This window comes from Xenopus tropicalis, chromosome 2 (genome assembly GCF_000004195.4).
Source record: "Xenopus tropicalis strain Nigerian chromosome 2, UCB_Xtro_10.0, whole genome shotgun sequence".
Classification (NCBI taxonomy): Eukaryota; Metazoa; Chordata; class Amphibia; order Anura; family Pipidae; genus Xenopus; species Xenopus tropicalis.
Window position 1 is genome coordinate 111,679,804 of NC_030678.2, and position 16,785 is coordinate 111,696,588.

At 36.4% G+C, this 16,785-nt stretch overlaps 2 protein-coding genes across 4 annotated transcripts in view; one reads left to right on the forward strand and one right to left on the reverse strand.

Moving 5' to 3' along the window:
• Positions 1-27: 27 nt before the first annotated feature.
• On the forward strand, positions 28-6,534 carry c2orf49 (chromosome 2 open reading frame 49). Its single transcript, XM_002941153.5, has 4 exons — positions 28-214; positions 1,469-1,632; positions 2,867-3,221; positions 4,571-6,534. Exons 1-4 carry the CDS (start codon positions 107-109, stop codon positions 4,625-4,627), a joined length of 684 nt encoding a protein of 227 aa, XP_002941199.2. The 5' UTR covers positions 28-106; the 3' UTR covers positions 4,628-6,534.
• Positions 6,535-11,222: 4,688 nt separating this feature from the next.
• fhl2 (four and a half LIM domains 2) overlaps positions 11,223-16,785 on the reverse strand; it is a 46,078-nt gene continuing 40,515 nt past the window's right edge. For 2 of the 3 annotated variants that reach the window (XM_031895685.1, XM_012956473.3), the window contains exons 5-6: positions 16,409-16,595; positions 11,223-14,941 (exon numbers count right to left, since the gene is read on the reverse strand). In XM_031895685.1, the coding sequence (XP_031751545.1) occupies positions 14,790-14,941; positions 16,409-16,595 (339 nt within the window). In that variant the 3' untranslated portion in view covers positions 11,223-14,789. The remainder of the gene's footprint in view (positions 14,942-16,408; positions 16,596-16,785) is intronic. The other variant, NM_001126761.1, reaches the window with a different exon arrangement.

The following is a 16,785-nucleotide window of genomic DNA, read 5'->3' on the forward strand; positions in this document are numbered from 1 at the left end:
ACAGCGAAATGCTTTCTTTGCACAGGCACCAAACAGTGCTCAGCTTTTTCTCTCACTACAATTCGGAAACGTCACGTCCTGTAGTGGAGCATTGTGGGAACGGCGGATGATGGCTAAAGCTAGTAGCAGTGCTGGGGTTGTTGCGCAGGACTCTGCTCTGTTGCTGCATCCCGAACTGCTCTCCCGGGATTTCTTACTGCTTTCCCTGGAGCGGGTGAGGCGCCCTCGCCATTAGTTATCGCAATTACACTCCGGTATCCATGTGTCCCTTGTAATGTTATCCCACTATCAGTATGTGTAGCATGGGTTTGGTTGTGCGACTCAAACTCAGCTGCCTGCTTGTGGGCTTGTCATAATATTTAGCTGAGTCCCTATTTAGAGTGTTCTTAACCTAAAACTTCATCTTTTCTGCAGAATAGTCGCCACCTTACTTTAGTACATACAAAGTTGTGGGATTGGCCCTTTTTGGGGGCACAAAACCAAAATTGGGGTACTAGTCGAACGGACGTACTGCTTTGATATTTTTGGTACCATAGCCGACTTAAGGTTAATACTAGCTTTTTAAGCTCTAACCATCTAATTGACTTGGGCCCAATCAAGTTTTAGCTGTGAATGGAGGGGCTTGGCCTAAGCCCAAAAATAGCCAAAAGGCCTTTGCTTTAGATTGATTTTATACCCTATTTATAAAGTTGTTTTAAAAGGGAAGCCATTTATGTGTAAAGGGTGCAAACACATTAATAAATGTATTTTATTATTTCTTGAAAACGGCATAACTGATTTTACAGAAAGGAAACCATGATAGTCTCGGTTGCAGAGACCAACCCCCCTCCCTTCCCCCTCCAAAGTATTCTGGGACTTTAGGTCCTGCTTTCTATAGTATGTGCACTGCCTAATATGGAAAGTCCATCTGCTTCCCATTATGGGTGGTGCACAGATACTCTGAAAAGCTAAAGGATATCAAGTCAAGTCATAGAATCCAACACTTCACAATGGAACAAAGTGAGGAAGGGGTCGCACTACACTACAGCCAAAGGGATATGGAACTGGCTCTTTGAACAGAGACATACTATCATGGTTTCCTGGAGTAGAATTTACTACATTGTCATTACCACAAAACAGAAAGGGACTGATTTCAGCTGATTAAATGTACAAATAACTTAAAAACTTGCAAAAGTGTTTCATATATTTTCTATTCTTTAATACAGAAAACTTCTTTTTCTTGGTAAAGATTCCCTTTATAAATGGCATATAACTTCTTCATTGACATCGATGGTTTTACAGCAGTGTGTGGCAAAGATGTCTGCCTTTTGTTATTTTGCTGCTTTCTTTTTGGAGAACAGTAAAGCGTTTCAACTATTGTATTGGTTTTATACAATACCAGCATTTCTACTGTTTTATTAATCCCATTACATCAACCTGGCCCCTGATTTGCTTTACACCGAAGGTAACCCAGCCTTTTCTGTCTTAGAGAAACATTCCAGTTGAAGATGCTTTTAACGACAAAGAAAAGCTAACCAAGATCTTTGTACAGCATGCTATGCCTCTGCCACAGAGGGATTTACCCAGGAACCGATGGGGTAGAATGATGGAAAGCAAGAGAGGGGAGAAGAAAATTACAACTGTGCAGAAAAGGTAACTTTCATTACTAATGTACCAAACAATCAATGTCCCTAAAACTTCAAAAATATACTATTATTTTTAAGGTTTATACAAACTGCTGCTTCAAAAACCAAATATATATTTCACAACCAGTATAGTACTGTAAAGGCTATAATTTATCTTTGTGTATATAATTTCTAATGTAATATTTTGTATTGCTTCAATTTTTCCTACTACTTCTACTGGATAGCCCAAAGCTGCAAATGTGTCCCCAGCCACAGGGCCAATTAGGTTAAGATTTCGGAGATGTTAAAAAAAAAACACTGTATATGTAGAGAAGGCTTGCAGTGCAAATAATGGATTCAGAAATTGGTGGCTAAATTAGTAAGGCCTATGAAAAATAAATTAAAGCTTTCTAATTTGGACATGGATATGGACATGTCTGTTTTTCAACTCCAGTACCCATTTTTATTTTATAGCATGTAGGGAGTCACATGTCTTTTCTCTTGTATGCTTTTGTTTAATTTTAAAATATTTCTTTTTGATTAGTTGCTCTATAGAATCGCAGGTTTTGTGCCAGGACCTAAAATAAAATACAGAGCAAATAACTGATATTTGTCATTCAGCTCAGTGTTAGCTGATTATTATTGATTGAATGCTGAGGAGTTTTCAGGGGTTTCTTAAACATCTGCAGCACTAAAGGATTCTTGTCTTGTGTCCTGCATTTAAAATACTCAATTCTTTCATCTTACGTAAGGTTTTCTTACTACCGAGCAAATTAATTAACAGCAAAATTTCAAATGTTATATGTGCGTGTTCATAGAGCACATTCAATGTAATGCTAGAACAGGATATATATATTATATCTGTTTAAATTAAGTATGGTTCTTGTATCTATTGATTCCCCACTCTCTTTCTTGCTTTTCTCTAGTGGTTAGTTTGGTCCTTTCGTTCACCTGGCATATTCCTGTAAACTGATGTTGGCACCTAGTGCTCAAGCTTTGTCAGAAATGTCAATGTCATGTTATTTCATCCTTGTTACTGGGGGTCAGGACAGAGCTTTAAGCAGGGGTATTAACTTGTAGCTAAATACTGTCAGCAGCTGTTATCACATGAGTAAAACCAAAATGGTTGAATGTATTTTACAGATATATTTGTATATTATTGTAAAACACGGGCAAAGGCTGTTGTAGAAATGCCTTAACTGTACAATTTAGTACACATAGATCTGACCTGTGTTTTGCATTTGCTGATGGTTTGCTTCCAGTGCTGGCACCGAAGGCGTGAGAAAACGACCCCCTATTGTTTTTGATGGATGTTCAACCAGTACGAGCATAAAGGTGAAGAGAACAGAAAATGGAGACGCATTGCAACGACTTAATCCCTCCCCGAAGGAGAGTACGAATAGCACACAAAACAGCAGCCCTGCTCTCCAACTTGGCTTTACCACTCCAAACAAAGAGGCTAAGGGGGCCTCAGCTGCCAATCATGGACAGCATGACAGTTCACCAGTCACTGATACAACACTAATTTCACCAAAAAGTGCCAAATTACAACAGCCCATAATCGTGAGTGCTGTAAAGCTAAAAAGGACTGCTCCAAAAGATGAATCTGATGTGGCGGTATGTAAAGCATTTTTCTTGGAATCTGAGATGGAAATATCCCCTAAGAAAAAAAATATACCTTATTTAAAGCTAAAGCTTGACCATACGCGTTATGATTTTTTAAAGATATTTTAGATATTATAGGACCAAGTTATCCTGAAACAATCATATAAAAGTATATTTTGTCCATCAACGAAAATGTTTATTTTAAGCAATAAGAAAACTACCTGCATGGTCCTGCAAACAGCTGGAATACAGGAGACCTTCCTCACACACACCCTGGCCCTCCAAGGCAAGAAGCTCAGTGCGCAGTACTGGAGGGATCAAAACCCTTCCAAACTGTCCCAAAAGATAAAAAGCAATGGCAATCAGAGCAGTTACAAGCAGGGGGAACCCTTGTTTTTCATTGCAGAAGTGCAATGTTTCCAGGCAGAAAAACCCCTTTGTCAAGCATGCTTTTGCAATAAAATTTGCAAGGGTTCGCCCTGCTTGTAACTGCTGTGAGTGCCACGGCTGTCTATCTTTTGGGCCTGCAAACAGTTGGACAATTTCAGTGCTAACAATGGAAATTCTCAAACCTGCCCAATCAATTTTTGACCAGTCGGGTGAAAAATCTAAATTATCGTAAGGTTAAATGGCACCAAACGATCGCACACTTAAAATATAAGATCATATATCATTGTGTGCCAGAGTTTTTTTTAATCGTGTTTATACCATAATTGGGTTTTCTATATAAGGGACCTGTCTAGTCCTGATCATACTTTAGGTCTGTTACAAATCATTTAAATGTTAAGTAAACCAAATATAATTGTTTTGGATTCATGCAGCTTAGTTACCATCAAGTACAAGCTAACGTTGTTATTACGGAGAGAAAGAAAATCTCCGAACTTGTAATTTGGAGCTCCAGAACTTCCAATATTCTCTCTACAATGTCAAGACTCTTCCTAGATATCCATTAATATGAAAAAAAAATTTGTATTGTACCTACTGTTAGTTCTTAATCCTTGGGGGTTATGGCTATTGTCTTATGTTGTATAATTTAGGCTAAAGCCAGATGAGATTCATTTTGTGCTAAAATGCATACTTTTGTGTTACTGTGCCGAAATCCTCTCCCTGTGCTTGCACCTAGGCCAGCTCAGTGGCTCAAGGTACAGGCACAGGGAAATGCTGATGCCAACATAGAGGTCAATTCTCGGCCTGCATTTTATCCGTAGGCCCAGAATCAGCCTTGTGTGGCATCAGCCTTAATCTACTAATGTGTTAAAACGTGATTGTTTTTTAAAAGTAATATAGATTGAACTTTTGTATATTCATATTTTCTCCCCAGTTTATTTTCAGTTGTTAAAATCAGACTTTTGATTTTTCAGAATGATGCAAAGCCAACCGAAGCAAAAAAGAAGATCCAACATGTTACTTGGCCGTAAAGCTTTTAGGATCTAGAATGTCCTCTTCCTGGTTAAGAAGAAAAACATGGCATGTCAATATGGAACTTTATATGCCCTTTACAAGTCATGAAAGGACTGGGGTCACAGCTGTTTTCCAAGAGAGTACTGTTCTTATTACCAAGGCCTTGTCAAATGTGTCAACAGTGTATTTCACCTAAAGTATTTGTTGTGGGGTGTGTGTGGCTGGGGGTGAGATTTTTACAGTCCCCCATTAATACTAATGCAGTATTTATTCATTCACTAATATGACTGTGCAGTGGATCTTGGAAGGAAATAAAACACTGTGCTAGGAAACGTAACTGGAACAAACTATGTTCTCTGTTTTTAGCAGATATTTGAATGGATGACTGTCTTCTTAGTATGTTTCAGGAGATATATGGTTTGTTAATAAGACTTCTAGCTTTCTTAGTGTCTCTGAGCATTTTTTAGCTCTATATTGTTTACATCGGGTGCATTAAAAAAATAACAAAATGAAATAAAAATATCCCAGTGTTGTATAAAGAAACACTGTCTTTCAATGTTTTATATCCATAAAAAATCATCAGTTAAAGATCTTTTTCCTCTGAACAGATCATAGTTTCTTTCCCCAAGAAGTTGTTGTTATGGCATGCCCTGAAGGTGCTTTTTTTTATGGTATTTACACGATCAGCATAATATCATTGTTTTAATGTGAAGTTGACTAAGCTTCCCTTTGTGACTAAAGATCTTGTGTTTGCTGCAGTGACCCTTTAATTAGTGTCAGTATTCTAACCCTATATTTAAAAATGTGCATATCTGTCAACATTTTTTATATATGTCACTTGTCCGAAAGATGTTCTAATAGCATCTCTGCATTATCCAGAGACAAGCTTAACTCTTTGAAGCAATGCTATTAGTATAAATAAGGGTTTGTAAGGGTTACACAGCATTTTCTATATTCTTATTTCAAATATCTGTTCACTTGAATGCCCCAGTAGTAGTCTTTTTTCAGTTGATCCTCTACTTCCATCTAGTCCAGGCAATGGGAACTGCGAAGGACTTTTTAAAGGCACAGTAATTAATTAAAATAAAAAGTACTGTTGCCCTGCATTGGTAAAACTGTTGTGTTTTGTTTCAGAAAGACTAATACAGTTTATATGAATAAGCTGCTGTGTAGCAATAGGGATAGCCATTCAAGTTAAAATAGGGATAACAATTCCATTGTACTCTACAGAGCTTAACTGTTTTGTAACTTGTGCCTTTTCTCCTTTTCAGCTTTGAATGGCTGTCACTATGGCTTATACAGCAGCTTGTTTATATAAACTGTAGTTGCTTTTCTGAAGCAAGCACACAATTTTTAATTTATTTTTTTAAATTAATTTTAATTACTTTAAAACACTTGTATTTTTTGGTGTTACTGTTCCTTTAAGTAAATTACCTAGTTTACATTGCTTAATTGCTATATTTGTTTTGCTGCTTATTTTAATCATCAGGGATTACACAACTTTAACGTAGTTACATTTTTTAAAACTGGAAAATAAATAAAACTCTTGTGCTGGAGACAAAGCAGGCACTTATTTCTATAAACAGTATAAGTGCATGTAGTTCATTTGCTGTGTCAAACACTTGATTTCTACTACCAGTTCTTGCTTGGCAAGTTGCCTATAAGTACTAAATAGAAGTCAGAAGGAACGGTGGTACCTCTCACTTCTAGATACTGTTTCAGGGCAGTCCAGCTATAATCGGATGGGATGGCATGGCAGGACTGTCTGACCCCTGAGGTCTTCATAGTAAGTGTCAGTGGCATTGCTATGACTCCGGTAAGGTACATTTTTCTGATGGTATGCATGTTAAGTAGTTCTAGGACTATTTTCCCTTCAGTTAAAGAGAAATGTATGTAAAGGGAAGTTTCTGTTTGCCTTAAAGAACTAGCTTCAGGATATTGTGTAGGTTTGTTTAAAACGTAAAACTTTGCTTAAAACTACTGCCTTTTTGGTGATATCAGTATAAGTCAATGCAGCTGTCCTGTATCCATGGTCTCAGCTCTCCTTGTTTTTCTTGTTATTCACAGTTTCTGTTTTATTAATTGAAACCTGCTGGGCATATACCTGGCTTTTTGTTAACTAGAGGCCTAAAAAAAAAAAAAAAAATATATATATATATATATATATATATATATATATATATATATATATATATATATATATATATATATATATAAAACGGGCTTTATAACATGCCTGACACTGGATAAGATAAATGATGTATGTACATTCAAGTGCTATCCAGAAACTACTAAAGTGATTCTAAACAATATACAGCCCCTATTCCATTGTTCTTCTAATAGTATAGGTTCATATAATGGAGGAATTCATTGTGGCCTTGCAGTTAGTGAAGGTTTTTAAAGTGACATCATAAAACATGATTATGTGTGGATTCTTGGCCTGCAGATAAACACAGGCTGAGAATCTGCCCCTATGTTTTAAACAGATGATTGTAGTTCCTGCACACTAAGTGGAATTTGGCATGAAACTATATATGTGAGCAGTTCGCAACCAATTCCGCTTTGTGTGCCCATAGCTGGGCCGGCTGAATGGCTCCAGGTGCAGGCACAAAAATTAGCTGTTCAAAGAGGAGGGTTGGCCTGTGTGGCATCAGTCTAAACAACTAAACTAAATTGCAGATTCTCTTTTCTGGCTATAAATAATATCATCAGGTGCCATCCATGTAGTTTGCCCTATAAAAAAATATAAAATCTGCTCTAAGTAAAAGAGAAACTGTTATGGAAACAAATACTGTATGTAATAAGCACTACTTCCCTCCCAGCAATCTGTCCTGCATGCAGGAATCAGTCTCTTTTTTGACAGACAGCTAATACTGTGTATATATATATATATATATATATAATTTTTTTTTTTTTTTTTTCAAAAAGAGATCGCAGACCAATGATGTATTAGCTATCTGTTCATCATGTAAAAAAAAAAACTCAGATGAAGATGCATGAAGAGAGATAAAGTGCCAAGCCAAAGCATTATGTTTTGTTTTCATGACAGTATGGGGCCCATTCATCAAACCACAATTTTTTTTACAGAAAAGTTATTTTTTCTAATTTTTAGAACTTTTCGTATTGACCACGATAATATCATTAAAATAGTATGACTTTTTTGTAGACGTTAACAAAAACAACGAAAAAGTTGTTCTATTTTAACGATATTATCGACTACAACCATTTTGGAATTCATTCAGGCTTTGGTATTGCGACTTTCTTTTGGCCAGATTGGAGCTATAGAGTGCCATTGAGTCCTATGGAATGCTTCCAAAATCATGCATTGAAGTGTCAAAGACAGAAAGGTTTTACGATCATTTGGATACAAAAATTTTGTGACTTTTGGATCGCAACCCACAATATTTTCATACAACCGAGAAAAGAATTTTCACACATCAGAAATTATCGTGGTTTTTTCCAATCGTGCTATTAATTGGCAAAAAATCGTGGTTTCATGAATAGTCCCTTATGTGTAGTTTTTAGCTGGACACAGACAAAAGTGTAGTTACCTGCATAAATACCACCAGGGGGAGCAATAGTATTAACAATGATGTAAGTACAGACGAACATACTGAAAATGCCTTTGTTTTCAAATAGAGAAATGGAATGATGTGGGTGGAATGATGCATCTTTTTTTGGCAAACAGATGGCAGAAATTGTAAGCTTTTGAACTTCAGATTTCATTTCAAAATTTCTCTGGTGAAAAGTTCAACTCAGCCTCCAACATTCCATCTCTTTTAAAATGTTGAGGACCTGGTGTCATGCAAACTGTATAGAACCAATTTCTCGTGGCTATTAGGTTTTCTGCAGTTATCACCCCAATATGCACACAGAGCATGCTCTAGGCTGGCTCTTTAAACCATTTTACAATACAGTGTGCCATCCTGTAGAATTGATTTTGTAAATTACCTGTATAAAGAGTCAGCTTTTGTTTTAACACCATGTTTGCCACCCAATGTTTTAAAAGGTGTTTTAAGTGAAATAAGCAAATACAAATTGAACTAAGCTATGTTTGTAACACTGTAATGCCATTTTGTAATTAAATATCTGACATTTTAAATAAATTTAATAGTAGACATTAAATATTTCGTGACTAATACGATTTTTTCGTAAGCATTTTCGTGATATTTGCGATCTTCAAAAATTATCGTATCCAATCCGAATTTTTCCCATTCGGGATTCGAACTTGTGTTTAAATGAATCGGCCCCATAGTCTAACTGAGCATGTACACTTGGTCCCGGTGTCTGTGCAGGAGCAAGGCATTATGGGAACTTTCTTTACACAGCTCAGCGTTTTTTCTTCCTGTTTGGCTTCAGATCTTCTGAACAAGTGAAATATGGGGAGACTTAAGGGCACTATTGAGACAACTGAAGGTATGCCTGCAGCTTGAGATTAATTCTTTATTACCCTTTCCTTCTACTTTAATATCCTTTATTGGCCCAGTCAAAGTCAGTTGAAATATCATCTGAATAACATTAAGTAAATCTGCCTTCTGCCTGAAAGAATGGGCCAACATCACTGTGCAAAGCTGGTACATATCAGAGCTGTATTTAGGTACAGTGCTGCTGTCCTTGGTGCGTGCACAGGTGGACCTATTGTAATGCATATGTGCTGATCTGAGGATCCAGATACCTTACACCTCACCTCAACTCTGCTACTGTACTCAGCTGCAAGTATCCCACAGTGGGCTGGGGAGATTATATGGGTTTTTTCACACTTTTTAAAAAATTACTGGTAAATATGGTACTTAAACATTCACATTGTACCAAGGGTATTTCAGCCTTGAAGTGAGTATAGACTATAATTGTTTATATTTTTTGGCAGATAATACATATGTTAGTATCTGATAATGTAATGCACAATACATGGGCCAATTTCCTTTGCAGCCTGAGCTAGCTATATCATATGCATGATCATACATATGGGTGTGGCACCTGTAAAATCCTGTTGCACTATACCCTTTAACTTTACCATGGGAAACTTTAGCTATCAGGATTTTTGGTACCAAAGACTACCTATGATCCAGTGAATATCATGCTTTCATTGGTAGTTGCTCAGTAGTGCCATACCTAGGCAGGCAGACAAAAGATACAAAAAATGAATTAAAAATCTGGTTACATAGGCATGGGCTAAGGCTTATATCTCTGGTAAAACACACAGATGATATTATTAATCTCTTTACCATGAGCTTTTCTTCAGATGGTAAATGTTTGCACATTGCATTGCTCAGTTTCTAGTGGGTATGCCCACAGTGGCTTCAGTGACCCAGGTTATAATCTATCCCTATTCCCATCTGGAATTATGGTTTGAGAAAAATTTACAATGTCAGATTTTACAACCCCATAGCAGAGATCTATCGCAGGTGACTCAACCACTCCTTTGGTTCTTACCCTAAAGCTGTAAGTGTGCGTCCTTTCAACTTTAATCCTTGCCTATGCTTGCCTCAGCCTAGCCTTGTTTCTGAAATCTCTTTGCAGGAACATGGAGTGAATTTTGGTGCTGTAATTCATTCTGTTTTCCTGCACCCCCTGGGTGTAGTCACAAGGCAAGTCACACTGATGCATGCCTAGGGGCTAATTCTTGGCAGTCTGGCAGTAGCTTTAAAACTACTGTATACCAAGTCTTCTTTATCTGTATGTATATCATATATATGTAAATTCTATTCTGATAGAAAAAAATGTGAAAAGTATATTGTAAAAGGCCTGGAGTTTGCACCACTTGAGTCTCAGGTGCCATTAACCTGAGCCTTTGCAGTAGTGATGAGTGAATTTTCTGCCATGTTTTGCCACAAAAAAACACCCATAGACTCCAATGGCTGTAAAAACATGGAAAAGGTCTCCCCCCAAAAAAACACCCATTGACTTCAATGTGTTTCTCTAAATTTCAACATTTGCAAATTTTTGTGAAGTGAAATGGGATAGATTTGCTCATCACTACAGTAAAATTTGAATGTTGTTTAGCATAATTTTTGCACCACAATATATCTATGTTATAATAATGTTAGTGTAAGAATAATAAGGGCTAACATTTTCAATAATTTTCAGCTCCTACAATACCATATAAAATATTTTTTATTCTGCTTTAAGGATGGCTATTGATGCAAATCTGTAATAGGCTTCCCCAAAACAGCACAGATATTTGTTTATTTGAAGTATGGAATTCCTTACCTGGAAACCTGTTATCCAGAAAGGGCATCCCCTGTAGACTCCATTTTGAAGAAATAATTCTAATTTTTAAAAATGATTTCCTTTTTCAAGTGATCCAAATTACAGAAAGGCCCAAGTCCCTAGTATTTTGTTTAATAGATGCTATACCTGTAGGCCTGTGTTACAGACATGCTTCCTACTTGGAAAAGGCCATTTCCAATGATAGTTTATGAGCAAGCAGAGGCATTGTCTAGGACTGGCCCACAGTTGTATTGAATGTTGTATGATTGTTATATGCAACCCCTAACACAGAATAAACTACTAAATACTGTAAAGGTGATGTTTTTTGCAGCATAAGAATACATGTTTTCTAATGTATTCTAAAATGTTTTTTTGAGTATGAATTAAAAAAAATAGCCAAAATCTGTTTAAAACGTTTTATTCTTGCGAAAAAACAAACAAACAAAAAACAATATAGTGCAATGCAATTCATGTAAAATAATACTGACTTTGTGATGTCCATTTTTCCTCTTCACACCAATTCATGCAATAAACCATCTGTGAGAGTGTGAGAGCCAGTACTCTTCTTTAAGATTATATATTTCTATATATTTTAATATTTAAGTCTAAATCTTTTTTAGGAATAAAAATGTTATTTCTTTTTTTAATAACCCTGCCCATCAAATATAATTATGTGTAGATAGAGCACAGTTAATATTGGCCTCTCACACACAGAAGCACACATAGCACACCATTCAATTCAGTAGAAAAAAACTTGCTGCATTGAGTACAATAAATCAAAATAAAATGTATGCCATTTACACACTGGTAGATAAAGAGTGTTGTGTTATTTTTAGTATACATATGGCTTTAGGATTTTGATTGTTGCCACTTAATAATGATAACCCAAGCCACTTCCTATTAAATACAAAGGAAATTCATTTTTAATTGATAATGACCAGCAGTAAGCTGCTTATGATATTCCTTTGTATGTCAATACAATAATGTACATAACTTGTAGAGTGTCCTGACTAAGGAATAGCAGTGCTCAATCCTTGATTTGTGCCATAACCTCGAAGGAGTGTGACATGTGACATTATGTCTTTTTGACATTTTCTTGAAAATGTCTAGGCAATAAAAATGTTGAATATTATTATGAATCTCTTAAAGTATAGGACTTGTCTACACATCTATAATATGGGCACAATTATTACCTGAGCAGGGCACTTAGGAGCCATTCCCATTCATTATTAAGGTAAGTGATCTACATACAATTTTGTACATTTTTTAAGCAAGACTATTATATATGACTTTTTGCTGTCTTAATGTTATGAAATTTTGCAGAAGATAAATATACTCATATCTTCAGATGTAAGAAGGATCGAGAGGTTAAAATCCGAATTAGCGACCTCTCTCGACACAGTAGGTCAGCACACTAATAATAAATGATTTATTTATGCAAAACATGTTTTGCTGGGGTATTATCATAAATGTGGGTTGATTGCCCTTTCTGAAGTCAGGATTAGGGTCAAATGTCTGCCATGATCCTAGATGGTTGACCCATTTTTTTCAACCTTTTGCAACCACCCAGATTTGAGTTTGAAATGATTTAATGCTTTAATACTGGCCAGTTGCCCAGATGGTTTCAAGCAATGGACTCTAAATAGACTCAATCAGCAAGCCCTAAAATAACACCATGAATCCAAACAGTTTCTGACTTTGGGAGGACCAAGGACAGTTCTTGAATTCTTGTATGTGTAGCTGTTATTATTATTAACAATTTATGAATTGTACAAAGCTCTGAGAGGTGACATCGAGTAGTCAATATACACCTGTGCTCAACGTAAATTTGAGTGTACTCTTATTTAAATATAAATAAAAATTCTAAAAATCTTTTAAGAATATTTGGTGTCATATTAGAAATGAAGGAAGAATCATTAGTGCAGCTGTGAGAAATGCAGATATAGTTTTACTTTTTGCCCAGCTATTCCCCGCTGTAAAATGATTACCTCCTTATTTATGGTGCAAAAGATCATTTATAGTGCTGGAGGAATGGTGGTCAAAACTAGAGATGTCCAATAGGATGGCCTGACCTCCTATTGAGCCATAAGCAATGAATAGGGAGGTTCAAAATGAAGGGCAAATTGGTTTATACATTTTTCAGAACACAAATGTATTACCCTATTTAATACATAACAATATATTTAGGCAAATATTCCAGAAGTATTGGATGTAGGTTGGTTCACTTTGTAGGATTCGCTACATTCTACATTTCACAAGCTCACATGTTTATACTAAAATGTATCTGACATGTATTGTGAAGAAGAACATAACCACATTTATTTACATTGACATAATTAAACCCTACCTTTCAAAAATAATAAATCAGCCCCCTAGTGTATTTAGTCTTTTCACAAATAGTCAAATGAATAATAGCAATAACAGTTCTTTAGAAAACAAAGTGCAACACATACTAAAGAGTTTCCCCAACTACTAATTTGTTGGGCTAAGATGTGCTAAACTTATCAAGGCACCTTATGGTACTGCTGCCTTGTTGAATGCTGGTGTTTTTGAAGGTAGGGAAAACATAGAATTCTTAAGCAGGCTGCAGGGGAAAGGATAGAAGGACAGGGCCCTGGCAGCCAGACCCGACTCTTGCAGCGCTCCCCCTGCCCAACCGCTCCTCCCCTGACGCGTTATATTTACGTGCTTGGGGTAGGACGTTGGGAGGGGGGTTAGGGGCCCCGGTGGGCCCTTCACCCGCCAGTCCGACCCTGTAGAAGGAAATAATGGGGACAAGTATGACAGGCAAAGAGCATGCCCTCTGTATTGCTGTACAGGAAGTTATGTATGAGCATGGAAACATAGCTGCCACTAATCCTATTATCATTGATCTCTTCTTATCTTTGGAACATCACTGAAAAGAGAGAATATATAAAGGTGTACATAGAAAAGGGAACCCCAAATGTATTTACTCATGAGCCACACTGAGATGTAGGAAGTGTTAGAGAGCCACACAAACATGAAAAAAGTTCTTTGGGGATGCCAAATAAGGACTGTGGCTATTTGGTAGCCCCATGTGGGCTGCTAGCCTGCAGGAGGCTCTTGCCTTCAAGCCAGAAATGTAAAAATGGGTGCCTACTTTGAGGCCACTGGGAGCAACATCTAGGGGGGTGGGAAGCAACATGTTTCTCACGAGCCTCTAATAACAACTTCAAACAAATATCCACCAGTTATAAACTAAGGGCTTTTATTTATATGACTCCAAGTTATACAGTCCCATTGAGTGGATGACTTGGAAATATGTGCAAGGAATAAATATAAATTGCCTGGAAACATTGTATAATTAAATTTTGGTTTATTAATTAAATGTGGTTACTCTGTTACTGGTATATTATAAGCAAGCTTCTAAAGTTAATCTATTATTGGTTATTTTGGGGTGTCAAATCCTAAACTATACAGTTTTTGCTATGACCCATTTCTAGGTGAACCTTTATATTAGACTAGTTGCTAGAGGTTTTGCGGAATGTGGACCACCCTAAGGCCCTTCTATGTCTTAGTGTTTTTTTGCTCCTTTAGTCAGATGCAACAGGAAAAGCAACAGGGAAAATGTATAGCATGAAACAACTTGGAACATGTGCTACATTTGAAATAACTCCAAAATTCTGCCCTTGTGCCAACTGGAAACTGACTGGCACCCAAGAGGTTAGTCAGCATTAGCACTGTGTCTGCACAGAATGTAAGATTTCAGTATAGTGCATTCAGTGTCTCTTTCTCTTTAATATATCACAATGTGCAGTATTCCATAACCTACAAGCCTAAACTTTTGCTATAATGTGTTATACAGATGGCCTGGGAATAAAATGTTACCTCTGAGAGATATATGTTAAATAATCTACAACTGATTTAATGGAATAAAAGCATATATATTTATAAGAATATGTATGACGTCACATGTAGGTATGTTGATTCATGTATGCCTTTTTTAAATTATATGTCTTTTCCACATTCAGGGCAAAGAATGTCATCTCTTTCTGTAAGGAAACCACGGCCCACCAAGGAAATAGCACACTTCTTACAATTAAAGCAGTCACTGTGCCATTGACGTTCTTCAAAAGAGATATACTTGGCTCCTCCAAGCCCTACAAAAACAGAGAGAAGATTATCCAAATGGAAAAATAAAATCAAGCAAAAGAACCATAAAAGGGCTAATTTAATACAGAAGTAAAAAGTTAAAAAAAAAAAAAAAAAAAATTATTGCACATCATTTGCCCCATTTTTTTACCCATGATGCAAACTCTAAGCATAATGGCACACAGCAGATGAAAGAATTGTGCCAGCTGGTACATTGCCAATTAGTACGTGCATATTACACCAGTAAGGGAAGGGGTTGCATGTATGGGTACATGGAACACAGAGTGCTAAATACAATTGTTTATTACACCTTGGATCACAGCTTAGCATCTGCTCTGCAGAAAGCTAAGCCATAGGTCCTGAATTCACATTCATCATATTGATCATAATAATGTACCATTTTCCTTTTTAAAGTATTGAGTAGAAATACTGAACTATGATATGGGACTTAGCTTTATGAAATAAAACTTTAGTCTTGTGTGTCATTTCCCAGATGCCAAATATTAGATTATTAGTTCTCAGAGGTAAATATTCAAAGACTCTTAAATAGTGTGGGTGTGAGAGGCTTGCTTAGAATTAGTATCACTAAATGCTTCTAAGTACCACAATAAATGTTATTATGTTCAGAAAAATGCAGATTGCAAAAGTTCAGTATGTGAGGCTCATTCAAGGTTGACCTGTTATCTCCATTGCATGCTGATTGAGATTAAAGGTTGCCTGGAATTTCGGTCCTGACTGCTTGAACATGATCTAACTCTTTCTTCTTGTTAAGTTGTCAAAAGGGCCCACTGAATACATAAAAACTCACCTACGTTCTATTCATTCCTATGGAACTTAAAGAAGTGTATTTATCAATGGGTGAAAGTTAGAACTCACTTTTTGATAAATACGCTTCTAAAAACCCCATAGGAATGAATAGAACGTGGGTGAGTTTTTCTGTATTAAGCGCTGAACTCACATTTTGATAAATCTGCCCCTAGGTGAGATGGCCTTTCTGTAATTGAAAGCTTTCTGGATAATGGTTTTCTGGATAAGGAATCCCATACCTGTATTTGTTTTGCTGATGTATGGCAAAGCTGCCAACTCCAAGCCTTGATAGCCTTGGGAATGTTATTCTTGAATCTTTACTACCAAGAGCAAGTTTAAATCCTGTCTAAAACCTGACTTGTATTTCTACTATTACACATATTGGAGGATATTTATCAAAATGTGAGTTAAGAGCTTATTACATAAAAACTCATCCATGTTCTATTCATTCCTATGAGATTTTTAGAAGCGTATTTATCAAATGGTGAGTTCTAATTTTCACCCATTGATAAATAAGTTTTTAAAAAATCCCACTGGAATGAATAGAACGTTGGTGAGTTTATATGTATTAAGCTGTAAACTCACATTTTAATCATTCTGCCCCTAATTAGTAATTAGTGCTATTAGTAATTTAAAAGAGAACATAAACTATAGTCCAACACATGTACCACTTATAGGGTTGGTGCATCCAGCACATTTCTTGGCATACAGGTTGCAGAAGCAATTCAGACAGTAGGCAAATTCATCACGAGAGGTGAAGCGTTGACCAGATAGCGGTTTCTTGCATCCTGTACAAATAAAGCATTCCTTATGCCAAGGCTGATCTCGGTATGTAACACCTCCAGTAGTGATGGCCTATATGACAATAGAATTAAAAGAATCAGTCTCAAGTCTTTTCAGCAAAATCAATTCATCATCAAGAAAAGTACTAAATATCCAAAATGGTAGAAAGGAAATAATGGAGTTTAAAGCTGGTCATTAAGTCAGATCTGGATGGCCAATTGACTTGTTTTTTGTAGTGTACATCATGCACACTGCTTGAAAT

Excerpts from the sequence above, each read along its gene's own strand:
- c2orf49 (XM_002941153.5), top strand. The coding sequence starts at position 107 with ATGATGGCTAAAGCTAGTAGCAGTGCTGGGGTTGTTGCGCAGGACTCT. Across the intron at positions 215-1,468 it reads TACTGCTTTCCCTGGAGCGG|AGAAACATTCCAGTTGAAGA; the intron begins GTGAGGCGCCCT and ends TTTCTGTCTTAG. Across the intron at positions 1,633-2,866 it reads ATTACAACTGTGCAGAAAAG|TGCTGGCACCGAAGGCGTGA; the intron begins GTAACTTTCATT and ends GTTTGCTTCCAG.